The sequence below is a fragment of the Netta rufina genome, assembly GCF_964035555.1.
Source record: "Netta rufina genome assembly, chromosome: 7".
Taxonomy (NCBI): Eukaryota; Metazoa; Chordata; class Aves; order Anseriformes; family Anatidae; genus Netta; species Netta rufina.
Window position 1 is genome coordinate 5,729,693 of NC_140130.1, and position 14,754 is coordinate 5,744,446.

The 14,754-nt window shown below is 45.4% G+C and overlaps 1 protein-coding gene across 3 annotated transcripts in view; it reads right to left on the minus strand.

Moving 5' to 3' along the window:
• The window catches only part of MICU1 (mitochondrial calcium uptake 1), an 87,823-nt gene that overhangs the window by 45,481 nt on the left and 27,588 nt on the right, over nt 1–14,754 (minus strand). For all 3 annotated transcript variants that reach the window (XM_084290260.1, XM_084290261.1, XM_084290262.1), the window contains exons 6-7: nt 11,998–12,160; nt 3,772–3,815 (exon numbers count right to left, since the gene is read on the minus strand). In XM_084290260.1, coding sequence (XP_084146386.1) covers nt 3,772–3,815; nt 11,998–12,160 — 207 coding nt within the window. The remainder of the gene's footprint in view (nt 1–3,771; nt 3,816–11,997; nt 12,161–14,754) is intronic.

The window sequence follows — 14,754 nt, forward strand, 5'->3', positions numbered from 1 at the left end:
CTTTAGTAACGTGAGAGCTTGTTTATCACTATCATCTTGCTAAGCAAGGATGCAAGCAATTAGTGGTGGCACAGAACAACACATCGATTTTAAAGCCTGATGCAGGAAGAAAACCTCCACGTCACTCTCCAAACTGCTTGCTCTGAAGCCCTGATGAACATGACACAACGGGGGGAGCAGCACATCTGTAATTGAACAGGACTTTGCCCTGAACAAGAGGGACACCTTTCAAGATGGTACAACATCAGGGACTAGAGATTTCTGCTGCAGCACTGATGAGCACAGTGCTTAGCTGATGGGTTAAGGAAAGCATTTGTTTTCCGCAGCCAGACTGCAAGAAGAAGAAACAGTTTAAAAATGGAGCAGATGAACAGCTGCAGTCTGAGCGCCTTAACTTCACAGCATCCAAGGCTGCAAGTTAGATTTTGCCTGGTCTCACGTCAGCCTTTTCACTAAAACTATCACGGGAAGGTACTTAAACGGTGTTCAGGCTTAATATGAACGCTCTGAAATGTTGACAAACTGATCTATTTCTCCCTCCTACTGAATGAACAGTGATCGATACCTCTTCTCTTCTAGTTTCCTGAGGCTTGCTTGCCTGGGGGTGAAACAAGCAAACAAAACCGGAGCCAGAGACAGCGCTGCCTCCCTCAGCACTCAGCGTTTCAAACAAAACTGAGTTCATGTAGGCGAACAGATCTGACCACGGATTTTCTGGATTCACTGGATGAATGTCTCTTGGGTTTTTGGCCTCATAATGAGCGGAGGAAAACTATCCAGGCTCAGATTACAGGAGCCCAGCTCCCGTTAATAAGGCAGTAACATTTACCTCCCTCTCCAGCCACTCTCTGAATTATCACTAAAAAGGAGCAGGTAGAGGGGAAAAAAAAAAAGAAATATAGAAATATTCTGGTTTCAGCATAGCATTCAAACCCATGCACAGCGAGATGCCTCAGGAGCCCCACACAATTACAGAAGAGGCACATCCCTGAAAATCCTTTGGCAAGACCAGTCCCACTCACTGCACAGCAGCCACTCACTTGTTCTTGTAGTTTTAAGTAAATCAGACTTGTGCTGTGAAAAGAGCAACTCGTACCTGCATCCTAATGGCGTGGCGTTCACATCTCAACCATTCATGCTCAAAATTCACACCAATACTTGAAACTCTGTACCGTGCTATGCATGTAAAATGCAACTGGCTGCACAGCTGTTTATGTTGATTTATAGAAAGAATCAGTGAAAAAGTTTATTTACCTGCAACCCTGGGCACAAACCTTTGCTTGGAAACAAAATTAATCCTTTCTACTCTTCAGCAGTACCTAGCTTGCATATTCCCAGTACTTTTTCGCAGCACAGCTTGTCTGTCTGAAAGCTCAATCTTTTCACCTTAAAAAGGCAGAGGAAATTTCCAGTGCACAAGCCTATCACTTTCTGAGTGCATGCCTGGGCCACAGGTCCCATTGCCTCCACGGGACATCTGTAAGGATGCTTAAGGGAACAGCAGACCTCCCAGCCTTCTGCTCGAGCTCATCATCTCTGCCAACGCATGAAAGGAGAGCGCCAGAACGGCATCTCCACCAAGGCAGAGCCGCAGCTGGGGAAGTCATCTCCAGGCAGAGCAAGGAGGATTTGCCTCCCAGGAGGAATAAGCAGGTGGAAACAGGCAAGGAGGAAGAGATGCAAAAGGATTTTATCCCTTGGGTGCCGCTATGCGGCCAAACTTGGATGAGAAGGGTCAGTCTCACAGCACCTCAGGTGGTGCTTCACTGAGTACAGGCTGTTTGTTTTAAGCTGAAACCCAAAGCAAGCAATAAAGCGAGGAGAAGATGCTACCAGACACATCCATCTACTGTCCGCTTCTTCCTTTACCAAGGGAGAGCCAAGGCCAATTTTTTTTTTAAAGCTCTCCTCACATTCCTGTCTCACCTGGACATCACCACGACCCTAACAGCCAGAGGCACTCAGCCAGTCCCAAGGCAGCTGTAAGCAGCCAGGCAGCCAAACAAGAACCTTTATTTCTTCGCTTCCCACAGAGCAGGCTGCTTCCAGGCTGTTATTAGAGCATGGAAAAATAGGTCCTGGGAGAAGATAATGAAGTCTGCTGCAGTACCCTAAGCCTGCTGCCTCATTTCCAGGCTCCCCAGATCAGAGTGTGGGGATGTCCAAGCGCAGCTCTGACACCTCCAAGTTGTATAAAACAACTTCACTTGCCTACAGGCCAGAGAGGAGGACGGTTAGTGTGTAAGGCTACCAGGGCAAAGGGCTCCACCCTTCAGAGATGCTCACCACCGAGTGGGGTTCTCTGCAGTAACTGCGTCCATCACCCCGATGGGGTCGTGATTCAAGTCCTCAGTGCTGAGACACGTCACAAAAAGTGGAGTCCAAACTGTTTGCCTTGATCTTGTCCCCAATATGATAAGACCTGATGGCAGAGTGCTCAGGAACAGAAGAACTATTAGCAAGAAAAAGTGTGGCTTTCAGCTTTTCTGCCCTACAAACAAATCTTGTTTATGTAAAGCCTCAGGGAGGAACATGATAGCTTGACAAGATAAAGCGATGCAAGCAAGCTGATGTAAACCAGCCACAGAACAGAGAAACTTCTGGTACCTTGCAAAGAAAATACGTGCTTTATTTTTTGGAAGCTTGAAAAGCAGATACAGTGGTTGTGGCAGTGGGGAAGACAAGAAGTGTTCATGATTCAGTTTTTTGCATCAAAACCAGCTGCCAAACCACCACCTTCCAAGTGCCTGTTTTTCACGCAAGATTTGCTTTGCTGCCTGGGCAAGCAGAACACTTGCACACCACAGGTGACAGGGACCTCAGGTGTTTGATCACCTTTCCCTACTAAACGAAGGAAGACAGGGAACTGCAGGCATTCAGCCCTTGCTGCGTTGTATGTTAATCTTTAAAGCCAGGTTTCTTTGTTGAAGCTTTCGGGAAGCGCCTGACGCATCAGGTACATCACTACAGCAAGGAGGGGATCAGGTGCTGACTTTGCTTCGGAAAAACACAAGTTTGATTTCCAGATGACGCAGAGGAAAAGAAAACATTGCTGAAAGCTGCAGTACCAGGACGTGCCCACGATGACATAACGGAAAACAAACCTGCAGGCATCTGCAGCACGTCACTATGGGCTGGTAGTCCTGGGGCCAGAGCTACCTCTGTACCAGTGGGGTTTATGGTGTGGTTAATCGAGTCTCCCATCTGTATAACGACAGGTCGGATGCTACGTGCCCCATTTACACAGACAAAACTACATCAGAGCATGCTCAGCATTTTACCAACACGTACCACGACAGCACAAACATCCAGAACAGTTGTGTACCACTGCAGAAAGGACCTAGGGTTCAAAAGGGGAATGAAGTGAGGGGATTCGATGGAGTAGAAATACATGCTGGGGATGCAGGAAGAATCGAGCGTCTCCAGGAAACTGGAGACAAATCTGGAAGGGAAGAGTCAAGTGAGTTTTCCCTGAAAATGCATAGCTTATGGGGCTCTCGGTCATAAAGCAGCAGTGAGGAAATGTGATTACAACATAACATTTCCTGGCGTACCAGTACTTAAAAGAGGCAGAAATGTTTTGATTGTCAACACTGAGTGAAGTCCCCTTTCATAAAAACATTTCTCATTCACTGTCATTATATAAAAACACTGCAATGCTACCAAACAGGAAGCCTAGACAATGCTTGAATTTACACCTATATTGAAATAATAAAGCACTCCAGGTTACGGAGGTTATTGAACAATATACATGTGGTCTGATGTGCTCACCTTCCCATCATAGCGCTTCACTATGAACTGATCCAGCCCCAGATCTGAAAGAGAAAAGAAAGCTATTTTTAAAAAATGGTCTTGGAGCACAAAAGCAAGCATTTCTTGGGCTTTCTGGTTCAATGGGGATTAGGAAGTAAAACAGTGTGAATACCATCACTGGGAAGTACAAGGTGAAAGAAAAGTTTTAGTTCCTTGCACAATGCACTTTGATCACAAAAGACAAATTCATAAGATCAGAAAAGAAAATCCTCATCTTGCAGGGACAATAGCAGCACGGCTGCCAGCACCTCTCTCAAGTCTGAAACACCCACCTCAAACAGGGAGATTCCTGCTGGTAACAGGTAAAGATTTTGCCCACGATGCCCCAAGTCAATGCACATTGATAAAACTTTTGTTTTCAGTACCATTTTTAGAGTGGTTCACAAATGGAAAAACAGAATTGTTTGCATAATTGGGAATTCTTCATATAAATCCAAGCCTCATTTGTATTTTCATATCAAATTGTTCATGAGCAGTCAGGTGAAGAGATGCAACTGTATTAGTGAGTGCTTTAGCTAGAAGGGTATTTTGGAGGGAGGTTATTTGTACTAGTAAATTCGATCTCATACCATCACAAAAGTATTTTTTCTTACCCCTATTAAGGGAAAAAAAAGCATTTGCGGAGTTAAGGAGCAGAGCCCTCCATCTGATGAGCCATGCCCAGAAGGCTGCACATATACTGATGAATGCACAGATGAGCAAGATCACAAAAACATCAGAAAGATTAATTATTGGAGCTCTGCAATACAAATTCAGCAAGATGCATCCCGAGAAGAGATTAAGCAGAACTCGAACCGAGCGCTTCCAGTAATTCAGGAGCACGAGGGCCAATTTTCAGTTTTCTGAAGAATAAAACCCCAAGGAACAGCCACATCCCCTGCATTTTCTGCCACTGTTTATGATAATTATCGATTGCTCGTTTCAATTTAAATTAGAAAAAAGATGGAAAAACTAAATAAAACCTCTTCTATCTCATTCGGAGGAGCGGTGAGCAGCCTGCCGCATCACCTGCGTGTGGAGGAGGATAATAAAACACTTCTCATCTATTGAAAAGGTTCATAATGGGTGCAGTGCAGAAAATGGAGTTGCTCATCACTCCAGGGTGACCTCCTCAACCTTTCTGAACCAAAGCAGCTAAAACTCCCCCATCACCAATTTCAGAGGTCAAGACAGCTGTGAGAGGGCTTTCTGCACTTGTGAATATTCAAGCCAGAAAGCACCTTCTCACCATTTTGTGCGCCTGACAACAGCCAGAAAATTGCATATTCAAGCACTTTCTGAGTTTAATCTTCTTTTCCTTGGAAGAATTTTGTTCCTCCTCAAAGTTGTGTGCATAAATGCAGGAGGATATATATTGTCACATTTCAAGGCAGGTTTTGTTTAATACAATGTGCTTATACATATATACTAGATGATGCCCTAAAACATATCCCTGGCAGGCCAGCATTATATACATGCTCACAGAATGCTAAAAAATGTCATAAGACAAAACCAGAAGGTACATCTTAATGGCAAAACCCCTCAAACTGGACACTATTAGGAACGCAAACAGGTTTCAAAGATGACCCAAAATGAATGGATGTTCATGGGATGAACAGGAAGCAAAGATGAACGAGTGCTTTCTTTGATATATACACAAATCCTTACAGGATTTTGTATGTATGTATAGGAAGTTATTAAAAACAGCCAAATAACACCTAAAAAGCCCAAAAATGCAGCACAAAAATGTGTCACTTTTGCTGTCCTTTTCCGCGTCGCTATATCAGGGCACACTGGAAGACAGCATTACATACTGCTGGCACAGGAATGTCAGTTCACGTTGGTGTTTTATGCTCATCCTGACTTGCGGCTATGCACAATATCCCTTCTCTGCTGCATTACCTAAGCTCCACACTTGAATTCACCTATAAAATTCCCCTTGCAATAGCTCCTGACCAAATTAATGAGAACTGTGAAAGTTAAGCCACAAAGGCATATATACATCCAAGGCACACACTTTTACTGCACACACTTCCCCTTTTCCTTTTTTTTTTTTTTTTTTTTTACAGGTTTAGCTATGTGTTTTTCCGCAAGTCCTTAATCTTAAAAGTGAACAAAAGGAAACCAAACACTCCTGATACCTGTGTTCTTCCTTCTTTACATTACATACAAAAAAAAAAAAAAGGGCTTTTCCTCAAAGACTTTTACAGCAGAAACTCAAGGTATGCATAAGGCTGGAAAGCCGACGTGGGAGCCAGCAAAATGGAAGCGCTGTGTGAAAGACGACAATCAAATCTGAACAAGGAAAGCAAAGAACATTACTTATTACATTTCTGTTATTCAAAAGGCAGCGTGCTAAGTTAAGACCTCTGCAGGATTCAGTGAACGACATGCAGGCTGGGTTCATGAAGCAAGTATCCCCCGGCTGGGCTGTTACTGAGGAGCTGCAGGAGCACGAGCTAATAGGCACACTTCACAACAGAAGTGCTTTTCCAGCACACGCTACGAAGCAGGGGCTGAAGTGCCATTCTCCCAGAAGAGGATTAAAGGATTTCTTCCAGGAGATGACAATGAAAGCCAGAAATTGTTTCGGGGAGTGCCTGTCATTAAACGCCCCTGCTGCTGGAAGGCACAAGGTGCACCACAAAGGCTCCCCGCGGAGCCTCTCCAGTTGGGCTCCGGTGCTCATTGTGGTGTGACACAGCCCCTGCACCACACACAGAAAACACTAAGAGCACCCAAGGCACGAGATGGGGAACAATTTTTTGGTATGAAGCCTTCAGCAAGCCATTCAGCCGAGGTAATGGACTCAAACTCTACAAAGAGAAATGAAACAGCTCCTTAGCACACTGTCTGAAACACACAGTATCGCTTGAACACGAGCCCAGTATAAACTCATTTTGCAGGCTGAGATTTCTCCTGCAAAGTCATCCCATGCCAAAGCCCAGACCACAGCCTTCCTCAGCGTGATCTCATTACAGCTCCTTCAGCCTCCTGAAGGAAACAGACCCAGAGCTATGACCTATCCTGAAACACATCTTTTGTTTCCATCAAACACCACACAACGCCTCGCTTTTCACCACGCACCCAGATTATCAGCGCTCCTTTTGCTTACCCAGCCACAGGTTCTGCAGAAGCCTGAACAACTTGCAGTGATTTCCAAACTTCCCTGCCACAGCCTGCTTATTTGTGGTCCTTAAGTACCATGTTGTATTACTGCTACGATTATTGACAGTACCTAAAATACAATCAGGAGCTGCCACGGAGAGGCCAAAGACGTGGCATCACCATTAAGTGGTGCTTCAGGTTAGATTGACACCCCTCCATCACCAATATTAGGAATACAGGATGCTATTCATAGTTGTTTGATGGTAGTTTCACAGCACTAAAAATAAAAAAAGTTTCCGAATAAATCAAAATGACTTACACTCACTGCCTGCCACGCTAGGGGGAAGAGGCCGGTCAATAGCAGAGCCTCGCTCTGTGTGCTTGCTTCTTTCATTTGGAGGCGGGAGGGATGGTTTAGAGAAAAGGAAATAGATATAAAGGGAAAAAACACGGAACAACCTGCTGCTGCTCTTGTTCAGCTCTAATAAAAACCTGAAGTCAAATGCTTGCTATATTTCTATTGATTAACGAAAACGCGCGTCCCACAGATGCACTCAAAGCTAACTAATTACCGTGCCTGCTAAATACGTACCAGTTACTAAGCTCCTCGTGTTACCTGGGAAAGAAAGCTGTAGGCAGCAGTTTATAGATTGCAGGTCTAAGAATTATTTAACAAACGAGCTTCCAGGAGAACGATTAATGTTATGCCAAGGAAACAGTTCAGATGAATTAGAAACCATCATGATTTCCTCTGGGATGCCAACGATTTTCCACTGCGATGGAATAATCTTTCCAACTCCCTCCAGTCTTTATACCTTTGTCAGATTTTCCACATAGTTGGGGTAAGATTTACTCGACTGCTTTTTCCTTTCCCCCTGGTTATTAGGGCATGGACTTTTTCTTGTAAGGAGATGAGCAAAAGGCCCAATTAAGAAGACTGAGGAGCCTGCTGGCCATGCATACACAACACGCTAGGTTAGGGAAGGGGAAAATACTGCACTGAGTTTTCCCATCTGAAGCTGTACGCCAGCATTGTGTTTTGCATGAGTATGAGGGCTCAGAGATGATCCTGGCCTAAGAAGGATATTTCTGCAGCAAAAACAACAAGCACGCCACTCTTGCAAAGGGCTGCTAGGAGCCAAGTGCCCCGGCTGGAATCAAACCCCAGATAAATAACCACCACAGCTGAGTGTAAGCGATGCTGAGGGAAATCGGGGACATTGCTTGGCTTCCCAAGAGGGACAGCATAGACAGCTGAGTTCCCCAAACTACTCAGCATTGTGGCAATTCAGAAGCCACCTTGTGCTCAGCTGTTCTTTAAGTCCAGGTAGGAAAAGCAAAACACTTAAAAACCTGGAATTAGGCTCCCCAGTCCAAATAACACCTTTGTCCTTGCTCTGTGCAGAATTTCACAGAATTCTTCCAGTTCAGCCACCGAAGCTCTGTCCTCTCCTATGCATCCACACTGAAGCACAAGATTTTTGCTATGTGCCATACAAAACCAGAAGTTTTTTTTAAAGTCCAGCACCAAGCATTTCATAAGGTGACTCTGCGTACTCCAGTGCTACTATACCTGAAGAGCTGTTGCATGAAGCTGAAATCAAATTGTTATTTTTACATACTGTTACATAAACCTACATATTTTTCACAGATTGCACTCTACAGAAATGTACGCCAGGGCCACACTCCCGCTCCTGAACAACGTGGCCTCTTCAATCAACTCCTTTGAAGAGATCCAGCCAGAAGACATCAGCTCCATCCCTCACAGCTCCTCTCCTCCAGCACTGCTCTGCACGCAGAGGTTGCAGGGCACAGCTGCTGCTTTTGGCACAGCTTTGACAGCGTGTTCCTGGTTCCTTACAAGCAAAAAGAGAGAAACCTGCCACGTTCTGCACTTCCAAGACTTCACATTTTTGAGCCACTGCGAAGCAGGGTGGATCCTGAAAGACCTTTCATGCAGCAGGAGTTTGGGTTAACTCAGGACGTTAACAAGGATGGATGAACAAAACCAGTTTGGGTGTAGCATCTCTTTGTTACAGTGTGCTGCTGTAAGACACAAAGCCTTTTTTTCTTTTAATCCTTCTCACAAAGACCAAAACCTCCTGGTACTGTCTGGAACAAGCACCAGGCAGGATGCTCACACAGCCTGGGAGCCAAGCCACCTCCTGGGTAGAAGAGAAGGTGGGAGGAAAAAAAAAACAAAACAGGACTGCAGGGAGCAGCTATCACTGCCCACGCTTCAGTGGCGCTTGGACTTCACAGCACAACAACAACTTTTCTTCAAGCAGCTTCCCAGACAGATGCCATTCTTCTTTGGCCTGTTCTGGCAGACACTTCCCAGTTGGGCAGGAGTGTGTCAAGCACGGCTTCTCTGCTTGCTTGTGAGCAAACAGGAAGCCAAAGCCAGGGCAGAAAGTTTTTCTGAACTATTAAGAGAAAGCAACCTACGCGAGCTAATGAGTTAGAATTCATTTTCCCCAAACAAAAAAGAGAATTTAAAATTGACACTTCATTGACAATAAACCAAACTTTCCCATACATAATCTGTAGAAATTTGTCAGGTGTAAGACCTCTCTGTAGATCAGCAGTTTAAAACTTATGTGCAGCAGGCACTCAGAGGCACTGTGGTATTCCACGTGGCTTTTATTCCACGGTATTTGCCCTTGATCAAATAGCACAGACATCAGTGAGAAGACACTCGCTGAAGAGTGGCAGCTTGTGCGCTGTGAGTCCTTTAAAACTGAACGGATTAGGAACAGATGAATCCACATTTAAGGTCTACTGTAGGAAAACACTATGTAATACCTCTTGCAGAAAGCCTTGGGGTCAGTAGGGCTACAGAGGAGTCAGTATGCCAGTTTGAGCATTAACCTGTGAGCACAGCAGGCCATGCCACCACCTGACAGAGATTTCCAAGGAGCGCCCAGGGATGAAGGCAGGATGCTCCAGCCCCAGCGGAGGGCACACCCGAGTCATGACTAAGGGAGAAAGCAGCCCCAGCACTTCCTCCATAACCTATGATCCAGATTTTCCTATGAGTCAAAAGTACAAAACGGATGTTAAGTACACAGATAAATCAGCCAGCAGGTAGCAGTCTTTGTCTTAATGTAATTTCTGGTTTTAAAGCTAGACCTATCTTCTTTTACTACCAGATTTTAAAACATTTGGGAACAAGGTTATGGCTGGTTTGACTTTACTGTAGCACTAAATGTTTTATTCTTTTGAGTTCATTACGTGTTTAAAAATCACTTACCATGATTGGCATGATCTATAGTGCTTATGAGGAACACACAAGCTAGTTTTGTCTGCAAGCAAATCCACAACAGCAATGGTGGTTGGATTTTCAAGCCAACAAGCTGTAACGCTGCCTACACCCAGCCAAGGCCCACTGCCTTCCATCTCACTCCACTTTCCAAGAGTGATTCCATCAATCACGAAGGTAATTTCCCTTTCAGGTTGCTGTGTGGCACTGACTGGTAGCTTTTGAAGGCACTTAAAGGCCGTGATGGGCTTCACAGGGCCATTTAAGCAGCTCACCTATCCTGAATAATAGTTATGGGGGAAAGTTAGCTGCTTCTAGGACTGAAATTATTCACCTTTGCTTGACACTGAAGTAGACATTGCTGGGCACTCTTCCACACTCTCTGTGCACACTTTGAAAAGCACCAACTAGAGGTATTACACCGTAGAAGAGGAGAATCAAATGGCTTAAAATTAAGCATGGGATGGTTTCTGGTTTTAAGCAGGCTGACAAAAAAATAACTTACATGGGAAGCCTCACACTCAGCCAGGTGCTACTGGAAGTACTAACTCAAGGAGCTTCACATGTGTAAAATAGTAATGCGTTTTCAGCATCTCTGAACATTGCCTTCTGTTCATTGCTCAAGCCACTCCATCGCTGAAGGTGAAATGAAGTAATTAATATGAAGAACTACTGCCATTTTCAGGACTTGAAGACATTAATATCAATTCACCAGCGTGTTTTAACACTAAGGTAATGATGGGATTATTCTTCCTTCCCTCCTTCACATGGTTGTTTTCTAAGCACAAGTGTACACAGTATTTATTCAGCACCTGCCACAAGACATCAAACCATTTCCTAGCTTGTATATAAACCTCAGTCTCAGAAAGTGGGCATTTGGGGGTTGAGGTTCCTCAATGCCTGCAAAGAGGAGTTTTAGTTTGACAAAATGTGCTTTGTTCTTTGAGATACTTTGTGGGAGACTAATAAATCCAATCCCCTACACCTCACCCACAATACGAGTCTCCTCCAAAACAGAAGATATGCAAACCCCTCCCACCACCCTGCAAAACCCAGCCTCTCAAATGCTCAAGACAGTTTTTCATCCTAGAAAAGCAGCATCTGCTCTCCAGCCTGTTGCCTCCCAGACCCATCCAGGTACCAGGACAGATGTGCTCCAGCTCAGACATCAGGGAATTTGAAGCAGGTAGAGATGAGGCCCACCCTGGCCAGCAGCATCACGGCTCAGCTGGGCAAATGAAGCTACCTGTACTCCTCTATTCCTCAATTTCCTTGGCAGAGCACCCTCCTTTTGTAAGTTTAGGAACAGTTCTTACTGTGTTTCAGTTGAAAGGAACCTTTCTCTATTAAATATGCATGATAGCTTCAGGAGGTGCTTTCTAAGCCCGAGCACTCCTGGGTTCAAAACTCCCAAGAACTCAGAGCAACACTTACAAACCTGAATTATCAACATTATCTGGCAGCATTGCAAGACAACCACTTATAAGCTTGCACAGACACACTGCAGACTCTGCTGGAGAGATGAGTTTGGCTCGTACATCAGTAGCCTTCTGCCTTCCTCCTCTGTTCATTGCAGCTCCCTTGTCCTCTTGCGCTTCATCCCATTGGCATAAAGCATGGGGTAAGAACACCACCTTTTTATTGTGGCAGCAGCCCAGGCACTAATTGTTGAGCAACCCCCCAATTTGTGCTGTACGGGTCAACACAGAGACAGATGATACTCAACAACGTAAGTGTTTGATGGGAAATTTGAGGATCAGGGAAAAAGAGACTGCAGAGTTTACTCCCCTTTGCTGGGTTAGTTTCTGCAATCAGCACACACATACGTCACTTACTTTCGGGTTGTTTTTCATTAGGTGTTATCGATCTCACGAAATCCTGCGGCGTCATAAAAACCTCAGATTCGCCGTGCTCATTTATCACTTTCAGAGTGGCGAAGTATCTGAAGATTTTGTCTGGCGTGGAGTAGGCTCTGATCCTGTTCTCGTACTCCATCACCTGGGAATCAAACGTAACCAGCATGAGATGTGCACAGTTCCACCCCAGACACCTAAACTAGGAGCCTCCACCAGTCTGTGAAGGTTTTGCCCCACTGCAACAAGGCTGGGGGCAGCAGCAACACAAATAATGCTGAAAGGGTCAAAAATCCCTATCCTCAGCCCTTGAGGTACCAGGAAAGTTGGCATTAGGGCTCCCAGTGTCACAGGATTACACTGCGAGCCTTCCCGGGTGGTGAGTTTTGTTTCTCCTCTGCCACCAAGAAGAGTCAAATGAAAAAACCCTGAAGATGCTTCCAAGTATAACATAAAAAAGCACTAACATCAAATTGGTTAATCTAAAGCGTCTCAGTGCTCCTAACCAAATTCGCTGTGTCAAACGGTCTGGTTCATGACTAATATATGAATTGAAAGACAAAAAAAAGTCATCAAGAGATGAGAAAGTACTTCCCCTTCAAGCTGGGCCTTGGAAAAAATAACTTGGAGCCACAGCTGGTTGCTCAGTCATCAAGCCTCTTCTGTCCTCTTTCCTATCACCTTGGCAAAACTCTGTAAAAGTGTTTGTTAGCCAGTCTTCTCCATGCTAATTTGCCACTTGCTACCTCTGCCAGCAGTGATCTTGCACCTAGAACTATTTTCCCCAAAACATAGGACTAGAATTAATCAAAGAGAACAAAGCTGTTGTAATCAAAACCACGACCTAGGCGGGAAAAAGGCACCAAGCCCTACACTTCATCATGCGTTAGAGCAGACGACTTCTCTTATTGGTTGTTTCTGCATTATTACATGCCCTGTTTAACAATCCATCTTGTTCTTGAAGCTTTCAGTACTCCTGGCCAAGAGCCACAAAATAAAACAAAAACAAAAAAAATAAAAATACACAACAATCAGCTGGAAGAGACCAGGCAAGATCAAGGGTGCTGCCAAGGCATCTGTAAATAATTTACTCCTTCGGTCCTGTTTCAGCCTTGTCCTTTAACTTGAACAACTCCTCCACCCTGATGTTTATCATGGAGAAAACACCCTCTCTCATTTTTCATATTTCTAGGACGAAATGAGGCTTCTAATCCCTCCAGGGGGAACACAGAGCCTTCCTCCCACCACGCAGTACAGCTCCGCTCCCCGGCAGCCTGTGGCTGGGGGACGAGTCAAAGGTCCCACCTGCACCTGTAGAGGCACTGATACGGCTTTGACATCATCTCACACTCCTCCTAACATCTCTGTAGCTTTTATTTCATAATGAAGCCCATCAGGACCACATAAATACCCTTGCATCAACCCCTATGCCAGCTCCCTCTTTCCTCTTTTCTTCTTTTTTCACACTTTTTTGTTATCTCTTCCTCCTGTTCCCAGCCTTTGCACCTACAAACCTAATCCCATTTTTATTGCCTCAGTCCACAAGGTCCTCTAAGATATGGGGACTGAGCAAAGACCACTTGTTTTATCGCTAATTACCAGACAGCACCTATCAGCCAGAGGCAGTAAATGACACCATGAACCTTCCCAGCTCCTTCCAAAAGCTTTTTGCTTAAATCCCCACCTGATGGGCGCTACCTCCGTACACCAAAGGGATCTTTAGACTTGAGCTCCCAGGCCTGCCTCTGACTTTCCCGTAACATGACCTGACCTTGCTAGGAGTGAAACTACACCTGACTTGATCAGCCCAAACGCAGAGAAGTGCTCCTGCCTCACAGCAGGACACCCAAAGCCAACGGCAGAGCCAGCAGCAGACATGGCAGCACACGGCTGGCAGCTCCCTCCATCCACGCCGCCCTTTCCATGCAGCCTGCTCTCCTGTTTGCCTGGGACCATGCATTACTCCTGATTTCCCAAGCCTGAGGAATAATTTCCTGCAAGGCACAACCAAGTGCTTTCATTTAGCACCTGGGTTGCACCACTTTTGCTCAACAACTCGGCTCTCGCACCAGAAACGTTACCCTTGGGACTGCTGGCAGCAAAAGCACACTGCATTTCATCCCACTTGACTTGGCATCCACAACTGATCTCTGCTCTGCCTCTGTTTCAAGATCTTGCTGCGACTCTGTTTGACAGCCTGTCAGGTGCTGCTTTTGGTTTTTGTCCCTCTCCCAGTAAAGGTACCAAGCCCAACCGTTTTCCCTTCCTGGGCCAGCAAGGTCTCTGCCAATTCTCTCACCCCAGCCGCAGGGAACACAGGCAGCACGAGGTGGCTCCCAAAAGCAATAACGAAGCAGCAGCTTGAGTAATTCAGTCTGGAAGAAAGAAGTCAGATCTAAACCACCTGTTCTAGCAGGCTGCTCTCATCACAACTGAAATCACACTTTCCCAAACTTCCCAGGGAGATGAGCAAACACAGCAATCCGGCCTCCTTTTGCCCACAGCTGAACTCACAATTACCTCATTTCTGCTAACATCATCTTCCTAACTGGCAGAAATTAGCAACCACCCCATGACCTACCCCCTGACTTCAGCACCCGGCTGAACACAAGGGCAGCTCGTGAAAGGGATGGCTGGGGCTCGCCGAGTGCTAACAGCTTGCCTGTTTCAGACCCAGTGCTAAGCACACCCCCATTTGGAAGGTTTTTAAGCTAATTCTAACCAACCTTGATAAAACCA